This window comes from Gorilla gorilla, chromosome 1 (assembly GCF_029281585.2).
Source record: "Gorilla gorilla gorilla isolate KB3781 chromosome 1, NHGRI_mGorGor1-v2.1_pri, whole genome shotgun sequence".
NCBI classification, from domain to species: domain Eukaryota; kingdom Metazoa; phylum Chordata; class Mammalia; order Primates; family Hominidae; genus Gorilla; species Gorilla gorilla.
This window is the reverse complement of record NC_073224.2, coordinates 100,805,394-100,827,500: the sequence shown is the minus strand read 5'-3', so window position 1 is coordinate 100,827,500 and position 22,107 is coordinate 100,805,394. Positions and strand designations below refer to the sequence as shown.

The 22,107-nt window shown below is 47.3% G+C and overlaps 2 protein-coding genes across 3 annotated transcripts in view; both read right to left on the bottom strand.

The window, feature by feature from the left end:
- Positions 1-6,203, bottom strand: part of ARHGEF2 (Rho/Rac guanine nucleotide exchange factor 2) — a 62,137-nt gene extending 55,934 nt beyond the window's left edge. For both annotated transcript variants that reach the window (XM_063694169.1, XM_055361751.2), the window contains exons 1-2: positions 6,082-6,203; positions 2,596-2,682 (exon numbers count right to left, since the gene is read on the bottom strand). The gene's annotated coding sequence lies outside the window, so the exon portion shown is untranslated. The remainder of the gene's footprint in view (positions 1-2,595; positions 2,683-6,081) is intronic.
- A 1,983-nt stretch (positions 6,204-8,186) lies between these two features.
- SSR2 (signal sequence receptor subunit 2) lies at positions 8,187-20,116 on the bottom strand. The gene is made up of 6 exons (XM_019024189.3): positions 20,040-20,116; positions 19,160-19,314; positions 17,417-17,515; positions 14,103-14,211; positions 10,946-11,023; positions 8,187-8,785 (listed from the first exon to the last, which is right to left on the bottom strand). Exons 1-6 carry the CDS (start codon positions 20,094-20,096, stop codon positions 8,675-8,677), a joined length of 609 nt encoding a protein of 202 aa, XP_018879734.1. The 5' UTR covers positions 20,097-20,116; the 3' UTR covers positions 8,187-8,674.
- Between the last annotated feature and the right edge of the window lie 1,991 nt (positions 20,117-22,107).

The following is a 22,107-nucleotide window of genomic DNA, read 5'->3' as shown; positions in this document are numbered from 1 at the left end:
AAGAAAAGCAGCAGCTTCCAAAAGAAATGAGATAGGGGTCCCAAAGAAGTTCAATGTATCCTTTCTGCTCCCTCTGTTAGCTTAGACCTCTGAATGAGGTGATGGGGCGCAGGCAGTTCTCTGGTTATGTTTGCTGCCAGCAAACACTGAACATAGGGGAGGAACTGCTGACAGTAACCAAACAGCCAGGCGTTGTGGCCTGGAGGCAATGCTGGCCGGCCCTTTCGCAGACTGAGAAGCTTTCTGAGTCTCGCTCTGGGATCCTAAATCTACCGAGGTGGCCAATATTGGAGAAGACTCAAGAGAACAGGATAATAAAGACTGAGGAGGAAGGGAGAGGCCAAATGACATGTTGTACTGGCTCTCCTCCAAATCTCCTGGCCCTGGGGGTGGGACACAGGGTCACAAAAACTCTTCGATGGTTCAAAATTTAACCTAACATTTCTTCTCCTGTAGAAAGTGAACCATTAATCCAGCAGTGCCCTGCAAAGAGGGCTAAAGCAGAGCTTCTCTTCGCCTCAGATAAAGAAGCCAGGAGCTACAATTCCTTCCCACCTGCTCCCTAGATACCCCGTTCCAAGACAGGAGCACCCAAGTCTCTGACACCCTCCTGCTTCACCCATCCGCCTGACTTGGCTGAACGCTGGTGTCCTGGAACTCATTCTCTTTCTCTGATCTTCCTGTCCACTGCCAGAGAGTGGTGCCACAATTCCAAAAATGAAAGGAAAGTAAAAGATATAGAGGATCCATTCATTCAGCAAAGATTATTTTAGCACTTTGTAAGTGTCAGGCACAGAGAAGAGGACCCACAAGGGTCTATGCACAAATACAATGGTGGGACCTGGCTACCATCCCTTAGTGGGGCAGAGGCCAGTATGGGCAAAAGCCATGTGTCCTATCAGCTTCCGGGTTGTCTCCTGAGAGGCATTATCATCTGTACTTAGTTCCTGAATTTCAAGGCATCCCCAGCCCCCTAATCTAACCACACACCCCTCTCTCTACTAAGTCAGCCACAGGCATCTCAGACACTCTCCCTAAATCATCCCCATGTCCTTGATGTACTAGGTTCATAAGTCAGTCAGGAATTTTGCTGCTCTGGGCTTCCAAGTGTGACCACCTTTTTTTTTTTTTTAATTGGTTAGTAAACTGAACGTAGGGACCCTGCCCTCTTCCTTTCTGCTGGACCTGTAGCTATATGCTTATTCTATCAGGGGCTTGGGACCCGGACTAGCCCTTTATTTATGGCGGATAGAGAAGAAAAGGGTCAAGACCAACCAGTCTTCTTCTACCTCCTGCCAGTTTCCTGGGCATGTGTTCTGGGTGCTATGCCAGACGGGTGTGGCAAGAGAGGGTCTGAGGGTAAGGACCCAGGAAAGGGAAGAGGGAAACTCACCAGAACTGGGAGATATCCCAAAGATGGGGGACCTGTTTCTGCTGTCAGTTGGTGACTTCAGTGTGGGAAAAAGTCCTGCTTCAGGTGGCCCCTTTAAGAACCCAGTCCAGCACTTTGGTGGGGGTCCCCTCTCTCTTGGTCCTTTTAAGGGAGCTGTTCATGGTCCAGAAGTTTGCATAAGACAAAGGGGGGACTCATTCCAGTCCAGATCAGCTGCCTCTTCATCCACTGTAGCCCTTCCTTTCCCTGCCCTACTTCAAACACCCTAAACAGTGCTGTGCCCAGGACCTTAACTCTTTCAGTGCCATTACTGATCCCAGGGACTCCTGGGTCCCTCTGTCTTCAGCATTCCTTGAACACAGGGCGGCTACAAAATTCAGACTTGTGTAGAAACAGGTACAAGAAGCCATGCTGGGGTCACCCTGAGGAGAGAGTATGTGGGAACCTGACACCCCAGGGAACGTTTACCCTTCCTCCAACAGGGTCAGGGAGAAACTGAGGAGGGGAGAAAGCGGACATCTCTGGGAAAGAAACAGCTGCAGCTGGAAACCTACTTCACAGCAGGGTCCTCAGGTCAGCGGTGTCCTTTGCCCTCTCAAATTCGGCTACAAAACTGATTGTCAGCCGGGCACGGTGGCTCATGCCTATAATCCGAGCACTTTGGGAGGCTGAGGCAGGTGGATCACCTGAGGTCAGGAGTTCGAGACCAGCCTGGCCAACATGGTGAAACCCCGTCTCTACTAAAAATACAAAAATTAGCCAGGCATGGTGGTGCGCACCTGTAATCCTAGCTACTGGGGAGGCTGAGGCAGGAGAATCACTTGAACCCGGCATGCAGAGGTTACAGCCAGCCAAAATCACACCACTGCAATCCAGCCTGGGCAACAGAGCAAGACTCCATCTCAAAAAAAACAAAAAAACAAACAAAAAAACCTGATTGTCGGTCCCTTTAAGAGGCAGGTTACAGCAATGGAGGAGGAAAGATTGTATTTTTTTGTGATGAAAGTACAGGGTGGAGCAGTTACAAGGGCAGCTGCACTGAGAAGGGCCCTAGCGTCAGCACCAGGAACAGGGGTGACCAAGCAACTCAGCATATCCGGGGCTCACAGCTTGTTGTGGATACCAGGCGGCAGGATATTTGACCAGCTCCCCAACTCTCTTCCCAGATAACAGCTTCTGGGGTGGGGCGGGGGCTGACTCACCTTCACTGCTTTCCCTGGGGCAGAGGACAGCCGGGGTGGACATCGGACTTCCTGAGGTAAAGGGGAGCACTCCTTGCCTCCTGTGGGCTAGTAGAAAGGGCATATTAGAGCTGGAAGATCTTGGCTGCCTCTGCCAAGTCACTAGTTACAGGACCTTGTGCCACCTATTTAGCCTCATCCCCTCATCTGTAAAATGCAGATGTTAAATGAAACATGTGCAAACAGTGGAACATAAATGCTGGGTCCATAATAAATAAATATGCTAGCTGCCACTGGCTGCGCAACCTTGGACAAGCCGCTTCACCCCGTATCTTTCCTGATCTATTAAATGAGAGGATCAAATTAGGTAATCTATGGTCTATCCTTGCTCAAAAATTCTGTCAGTGAGTGGAAGACAGCAGCTGCTGCTGGATGTAGAACTGTGTGTGCCCTTCCCCACCTGGCTGGACCTCACCCACAAGATGAGAAAGTGACAGTGGTTGTTCCTCCTGTTCCTCACTGCATAAGAACAAAGGGGTAATACCAGCCCTATCGTACTGGTGAGGGGTCCTCAAAAATCCTCTCATTAAACAATTTCATGATTGTGCAGATGAGGAAACAGGCTCCAAGAGGAAGAGCTATTTTATATATAAAATATATATTATATATAAATATATATTTTTTAAATATAATATATATTATATATAAATAATATATATTATATATAAATAATATATAATATATATAAATAATATATAATATATTATATATAAATAATATATATTATATATTATATATAAATAATATATATAATATATATTATATATAATATATATAAATAAATATATATAATCTGCCTGAAGTGGGCAGATATATATTATATATATTATATATATATAATTTTTCTTTTCCGTTGAGATAGGGTCTCACTCTGTCACCCAGGCTGGAGTGCTGTGGCATGATCATGGCTCACTGAAGACTTGAACTCCTGGGCTCAAGCAGTCCTCCTGCCTCAGCCTCCTGAGTAGAAGGGAGCATGATTTACCCAAGGTCATACAGCCAGTGAGTGGTGGAGTTGGGGCGGGACCCAGTACTCCTGCCTCTGGCATACGCTGCTTCCCCCACTCTTAGCTGCTCTCTCAAGGGACTAAGCCTTGGTAACTTCTCATCCTTTCACTGAATCGCTCCATTACTTCCAGCTTTGTAGAAATTCTTTTTTTTTTTTTTTTTGAGATGGAGTTTCACTTTTTTATCCAGGCTGGAGTGCAACGGCATGATCTTGGCTCACTGCAACCTCCGCCCACCGGGTTCAAGTGATTCTCCTGCCTCAGCCTCCCGAGTAGCTGAGATTATAGGCATCTGCCATGCCTGGCTACTTTTTGTATTTTTAGTAGAGACGGGATTTTGCCATTTTGGCCAGGCTGGTCTTGAACTCCTGACCTCAGGTGATCCGCCCACCTCAGCCTCCCAAAGTGCTGAGATTACAGGCGTGTGCCACCACACCCGGCCTGTAGAAATTCTTATACCCATTTCCCACTCACTTTCTTCGAGTGCCAAAGCTGAGTACAGGAAGGGGGTGGAAATCAAGCCACCTGGCTCCTCCTGGTACCAGGGTGGGGTGTGTGGGTGAGCCAATGCCAGCTGAAAGTCTGCACAATGAGGGAGGGCTGGAGGGCTAGTCTCCAGGAGTGGGGACACCTGGAACATGCTGGTGGCTGACCTACTGTCTGTACTGCCTTTTAGGGAGGAGCCTCAGTTTGGGTACCCAGCCTCCAGGAAGGATGTGGGATCAGTGCTTACTTTCCTCCTCCCTCACAGATCTGCACACAATCCTGAGATCAAGGTTCACACCTCCCTAGGGTGGTTTTCAGTTAGAGCGGAGGAGTGTTGTCTGCCACTCAGCCTCCTAATAAATTACCTCAAGAAGTTAAGAGGGCTCAATCCTAAAGCCAACTATTCCAGCTAAGACTTTCTGTCTATAGATTTTAGAGGCTCTTATATTCTCCAACACCACTACTTAAGGGAGGTTCACATTCCATTCTGACTCCAAGAAAGTTGATCTCTTAGGAGATGAGGTATCTAGCTTTGGCCTTGTTTCAAGGTGCCTGTGACACCAACTGTCTTCACAATGCTTCTCTTGTCATCTGTGTCAGGCCTGGGTTTCCCTCCTAGTTGCCTTCTTCATGACAAGGGCCAGGACACAAAGTGCTGAGTTTTGTAAGGGAAAGGTACAATAAAGACGCCCCCAGCTTTTGGGAAAGGAGCACCTCTCAGAGTTCAGATTAAGGAAGGAATCTTATACAGATGGTCCCCGACTTATGATGGTTTGACTTAAGATTTTCGACTTCACAAGAGTGTGAGAGCCATACACATTCAGTAGAAATCCTCTTCCGAGTACCATAAAACCATTGTTTTTCACTTTCAGTACAATAGTCAATAAATTACATGAGATATTCAACACTTTATTATAAAATAGGCTTTCTGGGCCAGGCACGGTGGCTCATGCCTGTAATCCCAGCACTTTGGGAGACCGAGGCGGGCAGATCATGAGATCAGGAGTTTGAGACCAGCCTGGCCAACATGGTGAAACCCCGTCGCTACTACAAAAATTAGCCGGGCGTGGTGGCGCATGCCTGCAGTCCCAGCTACTCGGGAGGCTGAAGCAGAATTGTTTGAACCTGGGAAGCGGAGGTTGCAGTGAGTTGAGATTGGGCCACTGCACTCCAGCCTGGGGAAAGAGTGAGATTCTGTCTCAGAAAAAAAAATAATAATAAAATACAAAAATTAGCCAGGCATGGTGGCGGGCACCTGTAATCCCAGCTACTAGGGAGGCTGAGGCATGAGAATTGCTTGAACCCGGGAGGTGAAGGTTGCAGTGAGCTGAGATTGCACCACTGCACTCCAGCCTGGGTGACAGAGTGAGACTCCATCTCAAAAAATAAATAAAAATAATAAAATAGGCTTTGTGTTAGGTGATTTTGCCCAACTGTAGGCTAATGTAAGTGTTCTGAGCATGTTTAAGGTAGGCTGGGCAAAGTTATGATGTTTGATATGTTAAGTGTATTAAATGCATTTTCAACTTAAAACATTTTCAATTTACAACAGGGTTACGTCCTGATATGCATATCATATAAACCTATCGGACATAACCCTATTGGAAGTCAAGGAGCACCTGTATTACATTCCAGAGTTATGAAGTTTACCCTATTCTCTAAGCCAGAACCCCGCCACCGCCCCCCACTCCCCCCGCCCATAGGTTAACTCATTACATTTTCCTTGGAGACTACACAGGTGGAAAATACCATTTCCTCCTTCAGAGGCTAACACTCCATAGTCCTGGAGTGCAAAATGATGCATATCAGACTAGTTCCCATTCCCTTCCCCACACCTGTTCTCAACCCCAAGCCTCTGACTCATTGGCCTATCCTCCCCATTCTCCTGAGCAAGTCCCAGGTTTCCACCAGGAACACAATGAACAAAAGCGAATATATCCTCCTTGCCTCTAACCTGGCCAGTCTTGGGATGTCCAAGCTGCAGCCCCTGAAAGAGGGATGTGAGCTGGCAGAGGGCTACTCCATTTGGAGCCTCTCGTCTCCATGTTCTTTTCATCCTCCTGGGCCTGGAGGCTCTGATTGCTGGGCTAAGGAAAGGTTAAACCAGTTGGGCAGGGGAGCCGGGGGAGCAGAATCTAAACTGGGAAACTCGGTAGCAGAAACAAAGCCGGTGTTTGTTGGGCTTCCCTCTTGCCTGGGAGGCTGTTCTCAGACCATGGCATTCCTGGGTTGGACAGAGTCAGCTCAGAGTGGCTTCTCCCCACTGCTGCAGCAGCAAAAGTCACTGCCTTTCCATAGGTCATGCTTAGAGCCCAACTCAAGGGATCCAGGTACTTCTTCCCTGCCAGAGCTCAAAGAACAGAGGCATTACAAGTAAATTCAGGCCAGGCATGGTGGCTCACGCCTGTAATCCCAGCACTTTAGGAGGCTGAGGCAGACAGATCACTTGAGGTCAGGAGTTCGAGACCAGCCTGACCAACATGGTGAAACCCTGTCTCTACTAAAAGCACAAAAATCAGCCGGGTGTGGTGGTGTGCACCTCTAATCCCAGCTACTTGAGAAGCTGAGGCAGGAGAACTGCTTGAACTCGGGAGGCAGAGGTTGCAGTGAGCTGGGATTACACCACTGCACTCCATCCTGGGCAACAGAGCAAGACTCCATCTCAAAAAAAAAAAAAAAAAAAAAAAAGGGCCAGGCGCGGTGGCTGGCTCACGCCTGTAATCCTGGCACTTTGGGAGGCTGAGGTGGGCAGATCATTTGAGATCAGGAGTTCGAGACCAGCTTGACCTACATAGTAAAGCCCCGTCTCTACTAAAATACAAAAATTAGCCAGGCATGGTGGCAGGTGCCTGTAATCCCAGCTACTTGGGAGGCCGAGGCAGGAGAATCACTTGAACCCAGGAGGTGGAGGTTGCAGTGAGCCAAGATCACAACACTGCATTGCAGGCTGGGCAACAGAGCGAGACTCCATCTCAAAAAAAGAAAGTAAAATTAAAGCTCAAGAAAAGCTAGTTTTGGCCGGGTGCGGTGGCTCATGCCTGTAATCCCAGCACTTTGGGAGGCCGAGGCAGGCGGATCACAAGGTCAGGAGATCGAGACCATCCTGGCTAACATGGTGAAACCCCATCTCTACCAAAAATACAAAAAAGAAATTAGCCGGGCATGGTGGCGGGTGCCTGTAGTCCCAGCTACTTGGAAGGCTGAGGCAGGAGAATGGCGTGAACCCGGGAGGTGGAGCTTGCAGTGAGCCGAGATCATGCCACTGCACTCCAGCATGGGTGACAGAGCAAGACTCCATCTCAAAAAAAAAAAGAAAAGCTAGTTCTTTTTTTTTTTTCTTTTGAAACAGAGTCTCGCTCTGCCACCAGGCTGGAGTGCAGTGGCACAATCTGCTGGGACTACAGGCCCATGCCACTGCGCCCAGCTAATTTTTTGTACTTTTAGTAAAGACAGGGTTTCACCACGTTGGCCAGGATGGTCTCGATCTCCTGACCTTGTGATCCGCTCACCTCGGCCTCCCAAAGTGCTGGGATTACAGGCATGAGCCACCGCACCTGGTCAAAAAGCTAGTTCTTAACGAGAAAGGGCTAGAGTCAGGCATGAGAGATAGCTTTTCAAGAACACTCAGTTGCCATGCACGGGTGTTCACCACTAGGTGACAGAGCGAGATTCCATCTCAAAAAAAAAAAAAAAAAAAAAAAAAAAACCACAAAAAAAACAAATACTGAGTCAATAAATCAGATGAGATCTAAGGGGATGAGAATAGCTGTTCCTCTGCAGACCATCTTTCCCCATCCTACATTCTCCAGCTGTGAAGAGGAGCTGCCTGGCAAGGAAGGTGTACGGCAATAGGTGGTGACTGATGAGAACAACAATCAGAGGAAAATAACAGATGGAAGCAAAAGATTCAAAAGGGCAGATATCTCCATGGGAACAGGACCCGCCCACAACCCCTGCAGCAAGGCCAGAACCCAGCTCGCTTGCCCAGGGGTCTGGGCAAAGACTGAGTTCCAATAATCACCTGTGTTCACCCGGGGGCTGAGAAAACAGACAAGTCAATGTGGCGTTTGTTTTTATTAGAAAACCCCTTAGTAAGCACTTCTCTAACCCAGAATAGACACTGGGTATCCTCCAAGAGTCCCATAGCTTTCATTTCATCTTCCACCCTCTTCTGAGAGGGGGAGGCAGGGGATAGGGGTGGTGTCAGGCAGTCTCCAAAATGCCCCTCCTAGACCCCTGAGAGAATTCACATTGCCAGCAATAAACCAACAGCACCTCAGTGGGGCATCAGAGGGCCCTCTAGGCTCAAGGCTATTGCCAAAGGCATTCCTGTTTATGGCTTCACGATGGAACCAAGGAGGCTCTTGCAGACTCCTAGGCCTGGTCCTTCACTATGGCTGAGAGCAGGGCAGGATCCAGGAGAAAGTGGCCAAGGGCTAAGAGAGAAGAGATTGCATTTAAGATACCCTTTGGAGTCTGGAAAGCACCTGGATTTCTTGGGAGAGGAGCCTGGATTTCTTGGGAGAGGAGGGCTGTGGAAGCCCCAATCAGTTCTTCTTCGTTTTGGGAGTGTCATATTTCCTCTTGCTGGAGTACCACAATAGCAGGGGGATGCCGATGGAGGGAAGGGTCATGACCCCAAAGGCTGCCCAGTCCAGCTGTAAAGGAAAACAAAGACCTTGCTTAGAAGTCTGGATTAGGGCACAGGAGAAGCCAGGGAAAATATGAGTCCAATGAGAAAGGGAGCAGTCTAGCCCAAATTTATTTATTTTTGATACAAAGTCTTAGTTTTTTTTTTTTTGAGACGGAGTCTCACCCTGTCACCTAGGCTGATATGCAGTGGCGCATTCTCAGCTCACTGCAACCTCCGCCTCCAGGGTTCAAATGATTTTCCTGCCTCAGCCTCCCCAGTAGCTGGGATTACAGGCGCATGCCACCACACCTGGCTAATTTTTGTATCTTTAGTAGAGACTGGGTTTCACCATGTTGGTCAGGCTGGTCTTGAACTCCTGACCTTATGATCTGCCCACCTCGGCCTCCCAAAGTGCTGGGATTACAGGCATGAGCCACCGCGCCCGGCCGATACAAGGTCTTGCTCTGTTGCCCAGGCTGGAGTGGAGTGGCACGGTCACGGCTCACCGCAGCCTTGATCTCCTGGGCTTAAGTGATCCTCCCACTTCAGCCTCCTGAGTAGCTAGGATCACAGGGGCGTACCACCACACCTGGCTAATTTTTTTTTTATTTTTTGTAGAGGCAAAATATCACTATGTTGCCCAAGCTGGTCTCAAATTCCTGGGCTCAAGTGATTCTCCTGCCTTGACCTCCCAAAGTGCTGGAATTACAGGTGTGAGCCACAACACCCAGCCTAAATTTTCTTAATTTTTATTTTATTTTTTTAGAGATAAGAGTCTCACTCTGTTGCTCAGGTTGGAGTGCAGTGGCGCAATCATAGCTCACTGCAGCCTCAAACTCCTGGGCTCAAGCGATCCTCCAGCAGAGATTATAGGTACACACCACCAGGCCTAACTCAGCACAAATTTTAAGCAGAACTTTAGGCAAGAAGGTTCCTCTCTGACCAATCCTGATATAGAATGGCTCTCTAAAGACCAATCTTTCAAGCTGTGAAACCAAAGGACTCACCTGACCCAAACCAGACTGGAAGAGAAGCTTCTGTTCCAGACAATTTTTGAGAATGGAGATGCCCTGGTCTTGCCCCTGACAGTCAAGCCACCTATGATCTAACCCTTGTTTACACTTCTGGCCCCCTCTTTTCCATTCCTCCACCTCACATTCTGCCCTTCAGCCTTGATAAACTACTTGCCATTCCTGAATCACACCATGCTTTTCTCAATCTCGGCTGCTCTCTCTCCTCAAGTGCCTGCCCTTCCTTATCTCCTCCAGAAAGTCCCCTCTCATTAGATGTTCCTGCTGCAGGCTCCTCCAGCACCTGGCATATAACCTCTATCATAGCATTTTCCCCATTTACCATTTTTTTTTTGACAGCGTTTCGCTCTTGTTGTCCAGGCAGCTAGAGTGCAGTGGCTCGATCTTGGCTCACTGCAACCTCCGCATCCCGGGCTCAAGCAATTCCCCTGCCTCAGCCTCCCCATTTACCTATTTTGAGTCCTCTATGAGCTCGTAAGATCTTGTTATTTTCAGAGGCAGGGTTTTGCTGTGTCCCAGGCTAGAGTGCAGTGGTGTGATCATGGCTCACTGCAGCCTCAAACTCTTGGCCGCAAGTGGTCCTCTCGCCTCTGCCTCCCAAAGCACTGCGATTACAGGCATGAGCCATGGTGCCTCGCCAGCCTGTAAGATCTTTAATGGAAGGGACTGTGTCTTATTCATCACTGTGTCCCCAAAGCAGAGCACAGAATGAGCACATAATCTGGAACATCATACTTATTCACTGAATGAATTCCAGCATTCAGTACTTCAGGCTCATCTTCAAAAAATTCTTTCCTAGACTAGACCACAGTAAAGTTCCCACTTAACCGACCCAATGATCTATGACCCTCTGAATCTAATCAGATTTTTTTTTTTAAACCTCAAAATAGACCCAGGAGTCTAAGATGGGTATCTACTCAAAGATGGGACTCTACTTAAGTCAGTTTTATGGTTTTGGCAATTGTGATCTCATTGCCAAAAATCTCTGGACATGGCTAAATCAATCTATTTGATGAGTATCTATATCAGACACCAAAAAACAGACAGGGCAAGAACCAACCAACAAAACAAATCTGTGGAAGCCAAGAGGGTCCAGAACCAAAAGGGCATTCTCATACCAAGGGATTGATGAGAGAGAACACTAGAAAGCTTACAAAATGAGGGGAGAATCGCCTGTCAAACTCCCGCTGAGCCAGGATTCCTCCCTGTCCAGGTGCACTGGTAGAGCCAATCTGAAAAGAAGAAAAGAACGACATTAAGGCAAGTCCACCTCATGAAGTTCCACCTCATCTACTCTGAGAAAGGGCAGTCCCAACCAACCCAACTCTATGCATTAGAGTCTTAGTTCCCAAAGGCTCAGGAGAACTTCAAGAAGATGAGGGAAAGCTTTTGGCTAGAGAGAGTTGGATGATTCTCTCTTAGTGTGTTATAAAGAGGAGTACCTAAGAGCCAGAAGACCTGAGAAATACCCCATGGAGAACATATATTAAACAAGGTAGGCCAGGCATGCAACTGAAATTAAAGCCAAATTCTTCTGTCTGAGCCTCAGACTCTGGAAAGAGTGAAGTTGCTCACCACCACTGGCCCCTCTACAGGGCAAGGTGTGCGTGGAATGACTTACCCTTGGTAATCATTTACTTAATCCTCCAGCAAAAATCCACTACTTCACAGGGTTAATGTGAGGCTCAAATGAAATAGCAAAAATATATAATGAAGTATAAAGCCCTACCCAAATGTACATTATTAGAGGAGGGGTTGAGTCTGGTCCACATTCCTTTGTCTTGGAGAGGAAGCCAAGAGTTTGGAGCACACTGCAAACAACTTTATTCCAAAGTGGCAGCTAAGCTGCCACTTTGATTTTATGTCTATTAACCCATCAACTACCAGGTAGAACCAAAGAGTCCTGAGGTTGGTTCTGAAAGCAGAAATGATACCGGATGTGAAAACACCGCTAGGTTTAGAAGAATACGGTTCCATGTAGTTTATGAAAAACAAAAATGCAGAAGGTGCACTGAATATTAGTTCTTTTCATTCTATGGTTGACTGTGTTAAGTCCCTTCCCTACTGTGTACTAATTAGCCTACAGCCCTACTGGTATGGAGGATCACACATTTTGGCTTCATAAATTTATACATTTATTTGGCTTTATACATTTATGACTTAAGCTTTTTGAGGACTTGGACAGTATCTTAATCCTCTTGGTATTCCCCAGAGTCTGGCACATTTCAGGGGCTTCATAAATGTCTATTGACCTTTACATCAATCAATCAAAAGACTGTTTACTACTGAGTTTCTATCATATATGGGAAACAGAAATCTAAGACAGTTACTGGCCTCAGGGAGTTTATAATTAAATTGGGAGGTGGGGGTGGGGAGAGGGAAGATCTATAAATAAGAAACAAACTACTGAAGACAGTGATTAAATGTTCAAGTGCCATAGACTATAAGTGCTACAGAAGTTTAGATGCAGTCAATATATGTTTATGAAAGAATGAATAGTGGCCGGGCACGGTGGCTCACGCCTGTAATCCCAGTACTTTGGGAGGCCGAGGCGGGCGGATCACAGGTCAGGAGTTTGAGACCAGCTTGGCCAATATGGTGAAACCCCATTTCTACTAAAAATATAAAAAAGTAGCCAGGCACGGTGGTACACACCTGTTGTCCTAGTTACTCGGGAGGCTGAGGCAGAGAATCGCTTGAACCCGGGAAGTGGAGGTTGCAGTGAGCCAAGATTGCGCTACTGCACTGCAGCCTGGGTGACAGAGTGAGACTCTGTCTCAAAAAAAAAAAAAGAAAAAAAGAAAAGAAAAAAGAAAAGAATGAATAGCAAAGAGCAATATGAACTGAAGGCAGAAAACAAGGAGACACAGCCCAAAGCTGGCTCTTGAGAAGGCTTCAGATATAATGGAGTGGAGGGAAAAGGGTACTTCAAACAGAACAAAGGCACAAAGGAAAGAATAAGGACTGAGTTGGGGGAGAAGGTATGGGAAGTAGCTTGGCCTAATTAGGATGTAGGGTCTGTACGGGCAGAGTGGGAGAGAAGGCTGGAGGCAGAAAATAGCTAGACTACTGGAGGGGGTGCAGTGAGAGGCAGAAAAGCTCAGCCCTGATGCCGTAAGCAGGAGCAATCTAAGCAAGGGAAGGAGGGAGTAACAGTGGAGACTGGGAAGAATCTGACAGTGGCAGAGAAGACAGATCAGAAAGACAAGGACATCAGTAGGCAGCAAATGACACACTCCAGATGAAAAGGAAGGCAGAAGGAATGAAGAGGAGGGGAAGGCCATGGTACACCTCTCCCATCCATTTCAATCACTCTAGTCCAGAACTTTAATTTGAAACATACTTCCTTAGGACAATACCAAGTGTCTGGTTAATGTTATCTCCCTCAGAATTTAGTAGCTACTGTGTAAATTTTCTGTAAGAGGTTTTTGTTTTTACAATCTATACTTTTTAGATGGATATCCATCACCTTAAACATTTATCTTTTTTTTGAGACAGGGTCTCACTCTGTTGCCCAGGCTGGAATGCAGTGGCAATAAAATGGCTCACTGCAGCCTCAACCTCTGGGGCTCAAGCAATCCTCCCACCTCAGCCTCCTGAGTACCTGGGATCACAGGCGCGTGCATCATGCCTGGCTAATTATTTGAAATGGGGGTCTCACCATGTTGCCCAGGCTGGTCTCCAAGTCCTGGGCTCAAGCAATCCACCTGCCTTGGCCTCCCAAAGTACTGGGATTACAGGTGTGAGCCACCACGTCTGGCCGCATTTATCTTTTCTTTATGATGGAAATGTTCAAATGCTTCTCGTCTGGCTATTTTGAAATATACATTAGATTACTGTTAACTATAGTCACCCTACTAAACTATCGAACACTAGGTCTTATTCTTTCTAACTATATATATATTTTTTTTGAAACGGAGTCTCACTCTGTTGCCCAGGCTGAAGTGCAGTAGTGTGATCTCGGCTCACTGCAATCTCTGCCTCCTGGGTTCAAGTGATTCTCTTGCTCCAGCCTCCCAAGTAGCTGGGATTACAGGCGCCTGCCACCACGCCCAGCTAATTTTTGTATTTGTAGTAGAGATGGGGCTTCTGCATGTTGGCCAGGCTGGTCTCGAACTCCTGACCTTAGGTGATCTGCCCACCTCGGCCTCCAAAAATGCTAGATTACAGGTGTGAGCCACTGCGCCCAGCCCTAACTGTATTTTGGTATCTATTAATCAACCTCTCTTCATTCCCCTCTACCCCCACCACAAGAGATTTTAAGGGAAGGCAGATCCAAATTCCATCCAGCTAAAGGTTTGGGCAACTCACCACAACGGGCCCATCCTCCTGGGCCAGGTAAGTAATTGTTGCCGAGGTGAAGTTGAAATAACCAGCCTTGAGAGGGCGCAGGACCACAGTGTGGGAGACATTGCTAGCACTGGCTCAAGAGTTAAGGAACAGAAAGAGATGAAGCTAAAGTTGTAGCAGCCTTTCAACCTGTGGACTAAATGCACCACTTACAAAACATTTGCCAATACGTGCTGATCTCATGCCGGCAATATTCTGCAGGAATGAAAAAATATAGGCTTCTTTGCCGGGCGCGGTGGCTCACGCCTGTAATCCTAGCACTTTGGGAGGCCGAGGCAGGCGGATTGGCTGAGTTCAGGAGTTCGAGAACAGCCTGGGCAACACGGTGAAACCCCGTCTCTAATAAAATACGAAAAAATTAGCTGGGCATGGCAGCATGCGCCTACAGTCCCAGCTACTCGGGAGGCTGAGGCAGGAGAACTGCTTGAACCCGGGAGGCGCAGGTTGAGTGAGCCGAGATTGTGCCACTGTACTCCAGCCTGGGTAACAGAGCGAGATTCTGCCTAAAAAAAAAAAAAAATATATATATATATATATGTGTGTGTGTGTGTGTGTATATATAGGCATCTTTTTAAAATTTACTGATTTTTTTAAATATTAAAAAAAAAAGAGAGAGAGATGGGGTCTCACTTTGTTGCCCAGGCTGGTCTCAAAATCTTGGGTTCAAGTGATCCTCCCGCCTTGGCCTCCCAAAGTCCTGGGATTACAGGCATGAGCCACCATATGGGGCCTAGGCATCTTTTTTAAATCTAAAGTGTATGGTATTACAGGTTGTTTTTCCCGCTAAATTTTAAGGGGCCCATGTTATACTCAGTGTCATGGTTTTTGAAGTAAACTTCCAAAGCAATATATGTTATGGATAAAAAAATTATAGTCACTTGGCCAGGCATGGGAGCTCATGCCTGTAATCCCAGCACTTTGGGAGGCCGAAGTGGTTGGATCACCTGAGGTCAGAAGTCCGAGACCAGCCTGGCCAACATGGAGAAACCCCGTCTCTACTAAAAATACAAAAATTAGCTAGGCATGGTGGCGAGTGCCTGTAATCCCAGCTACTCTGGAGGCTGAGGCTGGAGAATCGCTTGAACTTGGGAGCCAGAGGTTGCAGTGAGCCGAGATTGCACCATTGCACTCAAGACAAGAGTGAAACTCCATCTCAAAAAAAAAATTACAGTCATTCAATCAGTGCTTCTTCTTGGATGATTAAAAGAAATTATAGTCACTTAAGCTCACAGAAAATCTTTTTTTTTTTTTTTTTTTTTTGACAGTCTCACTCTGTCGCCCAGGCTGAAGTGCAGTGGCATGATCTCAGCTCACTGCAAGCTCCGCCTCCTGGGTTCACACCATTCTCCTGCCTCAGCCTCCAGAGTAGCTGGAACTACAGGCGCCCACCACCACGCCTGGCTAATTTTTTTGTATTTTTAGTAGAGACAGGGTTTCACTGTGTGTTAGCCAGGATGGTCTCGATCTCCTCACCTCGTGATCCACCCGCCTCGGCCTCCCAAAGTGCTGGGATTACAGGCGTAAGCCACCGCGCCTGGCCAAGCTCATAGAAAATATTTTGTTAACTATAATTGAAGGAAATTATTGAAAATACAAAAAAAAAGACAAAACAAAAACAAATACAAAGACCACATTTACCCTCACCAATAAACCTAAATGTATATATAATTATTATTGATATGATTTGGATCTGTGTCCCTGCCCAAATCTCATGTGGAATTGTAATCCCCAATGTTGGAGGAGGGGCCTGGTGGGAGGGGATTGGATCATGGGGGCAGATTTCTCCTTCGCCATTCTAATGATATGAGTTCTCACAAGATCTGGTTGTTTAAAAGTGTGTAGCACCTCCCCCCTTTCTCTCTTCCTCCTGCTCCAGACATGTAAGACGTGCCTATTTTCCCTTAGCCTTCTACCATTATAAGTTCCCTGAGGCATCCCCAGCCATGCTTGCTGTACAGCCTGCAGAACCGTGAACAAATTAAACCTCTTTTTTTAAAAATTACCCAGTCTCAGCTTATTCTTCATAGCAACTTGAGAACAGATTAATAAAATACAATTAATTATTATTTAAGAGACTAGGTCTCACTTTGTCACCAAGGCTGGAGTACAGCAGCACTATCATAGCTCACTGCAGGCTTGAACTCCCAAGCCCTAGCAATCCTCTCACCTCCATCTCCCAAGTAGCTGGGACTATAGGCATGTGCCACCGCACCTGGCTTAAATATACTTTAATTCACAGGAAGAAAAATACCATCTAATTCAATACTCAGGAGATAACTGGTAGATTAGAATAAGAGACTCACTGAATAAGAGACTTTAAAAGGTCACCCAGATCCTTCATGCTAGCATCCCAATGAATTTCTTTTTTTTATTTTTGAGACAGTCTTGCTGTCGCCCAGGCTAGAGTGCAGTGGCGCGATCTCAGCTCACTGCAACCTCCACCTCCCAGGTTCAAGCGATTCTCCTACCTCAGCCTCCCGAGTAGCTGGGATTACAGGCTCCCGCCACTGCACCTGGCTAATTTTTGTATTTTTAGTAGAGACGGGGTTTCACTATCTTGGCCAGGCTGGTCTCGAACTCCTGACCTCGTGATCCACCCACCTTGGCCTCCCAAAGTGCTGGGATTACAGGCATGAGCCACTGTGCCTGGCCTGAATTTCTTTTAAAAGCACCTTAAATACCTTTGTCCAGCCACAAACATCTTTATTAAGTGTCTATATCCTCCCAGTATAGTATGTTTCAGGGGTTTTTTGTTTTTGTTTTGTTTTTTTTTTGACACAGAGTCTCACTCTGTTGCCCAGGCTACAATGCAGTGGCAGGATCTCGGCTCACTGCAACCTCCGCCTCCCGGGTTCAAGCGATTCTCCTGCCTCAGCCTCCCAAGTAGCTAGACTATAGGCGCGCGCCATCATGCCCAGCTAATTTTTGTGTTTTTAATAGAGACAGGGTTTCACCATGTTGGCCAGGATGATCTCAATCTCTTGACCTCATGATCCACCCACCTCGGCCTCCCAAAAATGCTGGGATTACAGGCATGAGCCACCGTGCCCAGCTTGTTTCAGGGTCTTATAATCTGAACTTCAGTATCCTCCTTCTTCATGTCTACTCTAAATCATGCTCACACAATTTACACCAACCTCTCTTGCTCCATCTTATCCAGAGAGATGACAGGAGGACAGCCACACATATCCAGCCTATTTGAAGTACCCCTGCTGCTTTGCAGGCAAGGCTCTCCCTGCCCCCCGACCCTTCATCACCAAGTGCCAAGAGGATACGGGGCAATCCGGTCCCATTTGACATTGAGCATTCCAGACACAATACCAAAGTCTTCTGGAGGGAAGGAATCATCAGATAGTTCCACGTCTAATGCAGCACTAGAAAATGGATGAAACAAAAAGGGTTAGTAAGTAATGGATATAAAATTAAAGCAAGCCGGGCGCCGTGGCTCACGCTTGTAATCCCAGCACTTTTGGGAGGCCGAGGTGGGCAGATCACCTGAGGTCAGGAGTTCGAGACCAGCCTGGCCAACATGGTGAAACCCTGTCTCTACTAAAAATACAAAAATTAGCTGGGCGCGGTGGTGAGCGCCTGTAATCCCAGCTACTCGGGAGGCTGAGGCAGGAGAACTGCTTGAACCCTGGGGGGCGGAGGTTGCAGTGAGCCAAGATCGCACCACTGTACTCCAGCCTGGGATAGAGCGAGACTCCGTCTCAAACAAACAAAAAAATTAAAGCAATAGTCCGGGCGCAGTGGTTCACACCTATAATCCTAGCACTTTGGGAGGCCGAGGCTGGCTGATCTCTTGAGGTCAGGAGTTCAAGACCAGCCTGGCCAACATGGTGAAACCCCGTCTCTAAAATACAAAAAATCCTGTCTCTAAAAATACAAAAATTAGCCAGGCGTGGTGGTATGCGCCTGTAATCCCAGCTACTTGGGAGGCTGAGGCAGGAGGATCACTTGCAGCTGGGAAGCAGAGGTTGCAGTGAGCACAGACTGCACCACTGCACTCCCGCCTGGGTGACAGAGTGATACTCCATCTAAAAAAAATTAAATTAAATTAAATTAAAGCAATAAACAATCAAACCTGCCTGCTTCTCCAAAAAAATCAGAATTGCAAAAGATATGAGTAATATAGCAACTTGGTTCTGTTGCATTGAAGAATCCAGGTCAAGGACTGGATTCTATTGCTCAGAAGCACCAAAATAATCAAGTATCCAGGAGGCAATAGGTCCAAGTTCATCCTTGCCTCAATTTTTCTTCATGTACATGCCTATGTGTGTGGAGGGAGGGAGAAGAGGAACACAGTGAATACAGAGGAGAAAGTTATAAGGGAATAAAATGAAAGAAAGGCAACAAAAATGCTCTACGCTAATGAAAGAAGGAAAATTACACTTTTTTTTTTTTTTGAGATGGAGACTCGGTCTTGTGGCTCAGGCTGGAGTGCAGTGACGTGATCTCCAGCTCACTGCAACTTCCGCCTCCCGGGTTCAAGCGATTCTTTTGCCTCAGCCTCCCGAGTAGCTGGGACTACAGGCGTCCACCACCACGCCTGGCTAATTTTTGTATTTTTAGTAGTGACGGGGTTTTGCCATGTTGGCCAGGCTGGTCTCGATCTCCTGACCTCCAGCAATCCGCCCGCCTCAGCCTCCCAAAGTGCTGAGATTACAGGCGTGAGCTACCATGCCAGGCTGGAAGATGACACTTTAAACCCCTGAGGTAACAAGGGATTGTGTATTTTCTGTGTCTTTATCTTTCCCTCCTTGTTTTTCCACAATTCTTGCCACTTCCCTACTCTAAAATTCTTCCAACCCGAAACGTGAAAGATGGTTTCTTGTAGCTTAGGTAAGAATGTCCTGCTTTCCAAAAGTAGATCCCGAAGTGTATTCATTCACTCAATATATCTGATGCTGGAAGTGTCCCAAAGAGAAACCACTACCCACCAATATGCTCCCTATTCCCATCTGAAAACTAAGAATCCAGAAATAGGCTTAATCTGTAACTCCAGGGCCTCTAGTTACCTTGAGCCAACATTGTAGATGTTGTACTGCAAGGTCAGGTCTCGTCCCTCCACGGCGTATCTGTTCAGCAGTGATTTGGAAGCCAAAAGCCTGGCTCCTTCCTCTGCTTGAGTGACAGCAAACAGAGCCAACACCACAAATGACAGCAGCCTCATCTTTAGAGAAAAAAGCAAAGTGAGTTATCAAACCAAGTACGTCAAATTCACCAAAATCCTCTTGACAGCGCTCCCGTAGAAAGCTCCTCCGATGCTACCAGGGCAGCAGCCCCTTCCACAGAGTAGTCCATAAGCCACCAGAGCAGACCCGTTCTCCAGACTCTCCTACCATCTTCACCCTGCAGCCCTCGAAAAACCGGTACAAGCACCAATATATCTACTGCCCTCTTCCTGTCAGAAGCCCCGGGATGCCCACCGGCTGGTGGAGTCTTCTGGGGACACCATGTGGCCAGAGCAGGGCTTTCCTTGGGGTGCCTGATTTCGGCCCATCTCGGACCTGCAGGAGCCTGTAGCTTTCCCTCACACAGGAGTGCCCACAGCTTGCAGCCTTCCCGCTGCTCCCCTCCTCCTTGGCCACAGCTCTATTGGGATCCCATCGCGGACTCGCGGGGTCCTCCTCACATCCCTGTACCCCACTCTCCAGTCCAGCCCCTGAGGTCCCATTCGTCCTCGCCTGTCACATCCCTTTCTTGGTCCCACGGGCGGAGGGCGGGGGTCAATCACCTCTGCCCCCCGCCTCCCGCCTCTTGCAAGGTTACACGTCCTCCAGCCACCGCGTCCTCTGCCCTTCCCGCCCTCCCCTAGCTAACCCCCAGCCACGGGGTGATGCGCAGACACGAGGCTCTCGCCTCTCCCGTTCGGACGCCCTAAGCCTCCGGACTCACCATTGGCATCCCTAACGCCCTTCCGGAGCCACAAAGACGGGAAGAGAGCGTCAGCATCCGAAAGACCGGAAATAAGCACTGGCCGGAAACCGTGGTGTTCCGCCCAATGCCTTTTGGGAGTTGTAGTTCTTGGAGAAGCCCCACCTCTCCCTTTGTAGTGCCCGCCTGCCTGAGAGGCTGTGAGCGCTCCTAAGAGGTTTGTGCGTTCTCCAGGCCTTATTCGGCCCTCTTTGGGGGGCTTTTCAAGCTGATTTTTCACTACTGTATGTGACCCGCACCTGATTAGGTGCTTTGGGAAACTAGCAAACCTAGAAATTTGGATCAACTAAAATGTCAACTAGTACTGTCGAACAGAGAATTAGAGAAAAGCTATTCCAACCAGTATTTTTTCTATTCTCAGACAAGACACGTAGACATTCCCTACATCCAGCAGGTCACCGAACCCTGAGCTTTATTTAGAAGCCCTTTGAAGTGCCAAAAAAGTAGATCTTTTTTTCTCCATTTCTACTATAACTGCTTCAGTTCTTGCTGGTTACTGGATGTGGGTTTTACTCTAGTAGTCTTTCTATCTTAGGTCTTTCCTGCACTTTTTATTTTTATTTATTTTATTTTATTTTATTTTTGAGACAGGGTCTTGCTCTGTACCCCAGGGTGGAATGCAGTGGCGCGATCTCATCTCACTGCAACCTCCGCCTCCCAGGTTCAAGCGATTCTCTTGCCTCAGCCTCCCCAGTAGCTGGGGTTACAGGAGTGTGCCACCCGCCCGGCTAATTTTTTGTCCTTTTAGTAGAGACGGTGTTTCACCATGTTGGCCAGACTGGTCTCAAACTCCTGTCCTCAAGTGATCTGCCCACCTCGGCCTCCCAAAGTGCTGGAATTACAAGCTTGAGCCACCACGCCCGGCCTCCCTGCACTTTTTAATCAGCTGCCAAACTTCCCAAAACAGCATTTTGAACAGTAGATCTTAGGTTCAGAGGATGAACTGTGAAGTTAGGCAGTCATGAATTCAATCCCAGTTCTGTCACTTACTGGTTAGGTAACCTTGAACAAGCATTACTTATATAACACCTTGGTTCCCACATCTGTAAAACAAGATAATTATAGCACTCACAAAAGGTTAGAGTATCAAATAAGATGATGTATGTAAAACTCTTAGTACAGTGCCTGGCACATGTATGTGCTCAGTAAATGCTAATTATCAGCATTGCTGTTATTCTATACCTCCCTTGTAGCATTCCTGCATTCAATATGCGTTTACTGAGCACCTACTTTGTTCCTGGTGCTGCTGTAGGTTCTGGAGATACAGTGATAAATAGGACAGATATGGTTTCTACTTTCTGGAGGTTACATTCTTGTAGAATAATACACATTGCCTGTATCTGCCTTAGTATCTATCCTTCCATTCTCCACCTCCAAGATTGCAGCTTCTTGAGAAAAGGTTGTCCATTTCCCATTGCTTAGTGTCTTGCCTGAGCACACAGGAAGTAGTCCAGGAATTAATAATGAATTCTCTACATACAACCTCCAATCTGCTCTGACTTCAGGCCTTGGTGTGTGGCTTCCCTGAAATGTCCTACTGCCCCTCTTTCCTATCCAAATCCAGCCAATCCTTCAGGACCCTGTTCTGGTCTTGTCCTCTCTGGGAAGCCCTCCTTGGCTTTGATTGCTCTTTTACAGCACAACAGTTTATTTGTTTTCCTCTAATTGTTTCTGGCTTGAAAAATGTACCTTAGGCCGGGCACAGTGGCTCATGCCTGTAATCCCAGCACTTTGGGAGGCCGAGGCGGGTGGATCACGAGGTCAGGAGATCGAGACCATCCTGGCCAACATGGTGAAACCCCGTCTCTACTAAAAATACAAAAATTAGCTGGGTATGGTGGCGCATGCCTGTAATCCCAGCTACTCAGGAGGCTGAGGTTGGAGAATCGCTTGAACCCAGGAGGCAGGGGTTGCAGTGAACCGAGATCGTACCACTGCACTCCAGCCTGGTGCCAGAGCAAGACTCCGTCTTAAAAAAGAAAAAGAAAAATGTACCTTAATGATTAGGTCCTGTTTTTGTAGTGTACAC

Bases quoted from the DNA above. Each gene is read 5' to 3' on its own strand.
- SSR2 (XM_019024189.3), bottom strand. From the start codon at position 20,096: ATGCTGACGCTCTCTTCCCGTCTTTGTGGCTCCGGAAGGGCGTTAGGG. The intron at 14,212-17,416 runs GTATCCTCTTGG...CTCTTGAGCCAG, and splicing joins AAATGGGACCGGATTGCCCC to TGCTAGCAATGTCTCCCACA. The intron at 8,786-10,945 runs GTAAGCTTTCTA...TTTCCTTTACAG, and splicing joins GGCGATTCTCCCCTCATTTT to CTGGACTGGGCAGCCTTTGG.